This window comes from Canis aureus, unplaced genomic scaffold (assembly GCF_053574225.1).
Source record: "Canis aureus isolate CA01 unplaced genomic scaffold, VMU_Caureus_v.1.0 NW_027326424.1_RagTag, whole genome shotgun sequence".
Taxonomy (NCBI): domain Eukaryota; kingdom Metazoa; phylum Chordata; class Mammalia; order Carnivora; family Canidae; genus Canis; species Canis aureus.
Genome location: NW_027554415.1, coordinates 454,165 through 458,337, shown reverse-complemented (window position 1 = coordinate 458,337; position 4,173 = coordinate 454,165). Strand labels below are relative to the sequence as shown.

Below are 4,173 nucleotides of genomic sequence, written 5' to 3'. Positions count from 1 at the left end.
GCTTTTCAAAGTTTTTTATTTTGAAATATTTATAAATTCACAGGAAATTCTAGGGAGGGCCCAAACACCCCTAACAAAGATCCCCAATGTTAACACCTTACATGAATATAATACCGGATCAAAATCAGGAAACTGACACTGGTACAATCCACAGATTGATTTCACTAGCTATCCAAATACTGGTGTATGTATGTGTATGTGTGTATTTTCATGCAGTTATATCACATATGTAGTTACATGTGACCATGACCACAGTCAAGATTCATAACTCTTCCATCCCATAAGACTCTCTTATGCTACCACTTTATATCCATATCCATCCCCTCTCACTGCACAACCCCTAACCCTTAACAACCACTAATCTGTTCTCCATGTCAATTTCTTTGGTATTTCAAAAATGTTCTAAAAATGGAATCATGCAGTGAATAAACTTTTGAGATGGACTTTTTTTCACTCAACTTAATTTCGTTGAAACCCATTCAAGTATGTGTATCAATAGTTTGCTACTTTTTATGTACCACTGTTTGTTTAAGCATTTACCTGTTGAAGGACATCTAGGTTGATTCCAGCTTCTAGTTAATATGAAAAAAGCTGCCACAAACATTTGTATATAGGATTTTTCATGAACATAGATCTTTTACCTGGGATAAAAGCTCAAGACAGTAATTGCTAGGTTTTTTGGAAAATACATTTTTAGCTTTAGAATAAACAGCTGTACTATTTTCCAGAATGGCTATATTCTTTTACTTCCCACCAGCAATGAACCAATTTTCTCTACATCCTTTCCAGCATTTGGTGTTATGACTTTTTAAATTTTAGTTATTCTGAGAGGTGTGTAATATTACATTATGGTTTTAATTTGTATTTCCCTAATGGCTAATGATATTGAACATCTGTTTTGAAAAATATTATTTATTTATATGAGAGAGAGAGATTGTGAGAGAGAGCACAGTGTGGGGGGGAGGGAGAGGGAGTCTCTCCACTGAGCAGGGGGCTCCTTTCCAGGACCTTGGGATCATGACCTGAGCCAAAGGCAGGCAGACGCTTAGCCAACTGAGCCACCCAGGTGGTTCTTGAACATCTTTTCATGTAATTATTTCTCATCTGTGTATCCTGCTTGGTAACATGTCTGATGATGCCTTTTGCCCAAATCTTAATTAGATTATTTTTTTAAATTTGGTTTTGAGAATTATTTACATATTCTATATATAATAAATCCCTTTATCAGATATGTTGTTTATAAACATTGCCTCCCAAACTATGATTTTTATTTTATCCTCTTAACGGGGTCTTTTGCAGAGAAAATATTTTTAATTTTGATGAAGTCAAATTTATCAATTTTTAGCAATTTATCAAATTTATCAATTTTTCCTTTTCTGAAACATGCTTTCAGTATCAAATATAAAAACTCTCTAACCAGCCCTAGACGCCAAAGAGTTTCTCATTTTTCCCCTAAATTGTGTACTTCAATATTTGACCTGTAAGTCTGTGACCTACTTTGAAATAATTTTCGTATAAGGTGTAAGATCTAGGTTGAGATTTTTAAATTATTATTATTACTATTATTATTATTGCTGTAGCCTATGGATGTCCACTTGCTTTAGCACTGTTAGGTGAAAAGGCTATCCTTCCTCCAGTAAACTGTGTGTACAACTTTGCCATAAATCATTTGGGTTCCATTGATCTATGGGTCTTTCTCTGCACCAGAACCATCCTGTCTAGATTACTGTAGCCATATTCTAATCCCTAATATTGGGTACACTGATATTCCCTAACTTAGTTTTTTAAATGTATAAATAGATAGAAGGTTTAATTAATCAGGAAGATTTAAAAAATTCTAAATGCATATGCATCTGATAACATACCTTCAAGTTTTATATAAAGGAAAAAATTACAAATCTGAAAAGAGGATTTGAAAAATTTATGGAGTATATTACCTCATGTACCTCTCCTTTCTCAATATTTTAAACAAAAAGAAAGATTTGAATAACAGAAATAGTAATCTTGATTTAAAAGCCACATATAGACACTGCACTTAGATGGAAAGTACGTTCTCAAGCACACAGAGTACTTTACAAACAATGAGTACATGGTAGTCTGTGGAGCCAAGTCTCAAGAAATTTCAAAGTTGACAGTCCTGTGTTACAGAAAACCTTAATTATGTATCAATAGAAAGATAACTAAAATACTGCCCATGCTTTGAAATATAAAAACGATTTTAACATGTTTTTTCCAAATTTATTGAGATATAATTGATATATTGTATAGTTAACGATATACAACATTATCATTTGATACACATATATATTGTGAAATGAATGACACAATAATAAGTTTATTGTGTTAATACATCCAACAACTCATATAATTACTTTATGTGGGGGGTTGGGATGAGAACATTTAAGATTTACTCTCTTAGCAACCTTCAAGTATAATACATAGTACTATGAACTGTAATCAGCATGCTGTACATTATATCTCCAGAGCTAATTCATCTCATAACTGGAAGTTTGTATCTTTTGACCAACATCCCCCCATTTCCTCCATTTCTTAGCCTTCCATTCTGCTCTGTTTCTATGAGTTTGCAGGAGAGGGAGTTCTAGATTTCATATATGATATCCTACAGTATTTCTCTCTATCTAACTTATGCATAATACCCCCAATCCATCCATATTGTAACAAATGACAGAATTTCTTCCTATAGCTGAAAAATATGCCATTGTAGACGTACATTACATTTTCTTTATCCATTCATCCATTGATGGACACATAGATTGTTTTCATTTGCTGGCTATTTTGAATAAAGCTGAAAGGAACATAGGAGTGCAGATACCTCTTCCAGTAGTGATTCAGTTTACTTCAGATACATAGCCAAAAGTAGAATTTCTGGATCATATGGTAGTTCTATTTTTAATTTTTTGAGAAGCCTCCATATGTTTTCCATAGTGGCTCTACCAATTTATATCCCTAGCAACAGTGCCCAAAGGTTCCATTTCTTTCTACATCATTGCCATCTTTATATTTTTGATAATAAATATTCTAACAGGTATGAGATGATATATCCTTGTGCTTCAGACATATTTCCTTATGATTAGTGATATAGAGCACATTTTCATATACCTGTTAGCCATTTGTGTGTCATCTTTGGAAAAAAGTCTATTCAGATCCTTTGCCCATTTTTTAACTGATTTTTTTTTTCTTTTTTTACTCTTAAGTTGTATGAGTTCCTTATACATTTTGGATTTTAACTCCTTTTAGATAAATGATTTGAAATATTTTCTACCATTCTATAGATTGTCTTTAAATTTTTTTTTATTGTTTCTTTTGCTATTTAGAAGCTTTTCAGTTTGGTGTAGTCCCACTTGTTTATATTCTATTTTATTGCTTGTGTTTTGGCGTCAAATCCAAAAAACTAATTGCCGAGATCAATGTGAAGAAGCTTTTTCCTATGTTTTCTTCTGGTAATTTTTGGTTTCAGATCCTATATTTAAGTCTTTAATCCATTTCAAGTGATATAGGGGTCCTATTTCATTTTTCTGCATATGAATATACAGTTATCTCAATATCACTTATTGAAGAAACTATATGTCTCCCATTAAGTACTCTTCGCTCTCTTATTAAATGTTAGTTGACTATAAGTGCATGGGTTTATTTCTGGATTCTTGATTCTATCCCACCTGACTATGTGTCTCTTTTTATGCCAGTACCACACCATTTTGATTATTTTAGCTTTATGATCTAGTTTGAAATCAGTAAACATGATGCCTTGATTTTTGTTTGTTTGTTCTTTCTCTCTGGATTGCTTTTGCTATTCAGGGTCAGTATGATTTCATATGAGTTTTAGGATTTTTTTTATTCTGTGAAAAATGCCATTGGAATTTTGATAGCAATTTCATTGAGTCTATAGACAGCTTATAGATAGCTTTGGGCAGCATGGACATTTTAGCAATATTAGTTCTTCCAATACATAAATTCAGGATATGTTCCCATTTATATATGTCTTCTTCAGTTTTTTTTCATCAAAATCTTGTATTTTTAGTATATAGAACTTTGATCTCCTTAGAATTTCTTTATTTTTTATTCTATTGCAAATGGGATTATTTTCTTTATTTCTTTATCAGATAATTCATTCATTTCTGTATCCTAAAACTTTATATAATTGTTGATTACTTC

The 4,173-nt window shown here is 31.9% G+C and overlaps 1 protein-coding gene across 1 annotated transcript in view; it reads left to right on the top strand.

Moving 5' to 3' along the window:
• The window catches only part of LOC144309487 (intermembrane lipid transfer protein VPS13D-like), a 95,980-nt gene extending 95,217 nt beyond the window's left edge, over window positions 1-763 (top strand). The window contains exon 43 of the mRNA XM_077890578.1: window positions 758-763. Coding sequence (XP_077746704.1) covers window positions 758-763 — 6 coding nt within the window. The remainder of the gene's footprint in view (window positions 1-757) is intronic.
• Window positions 764-4,173: the final 3,410 nt, after the last annotated feature.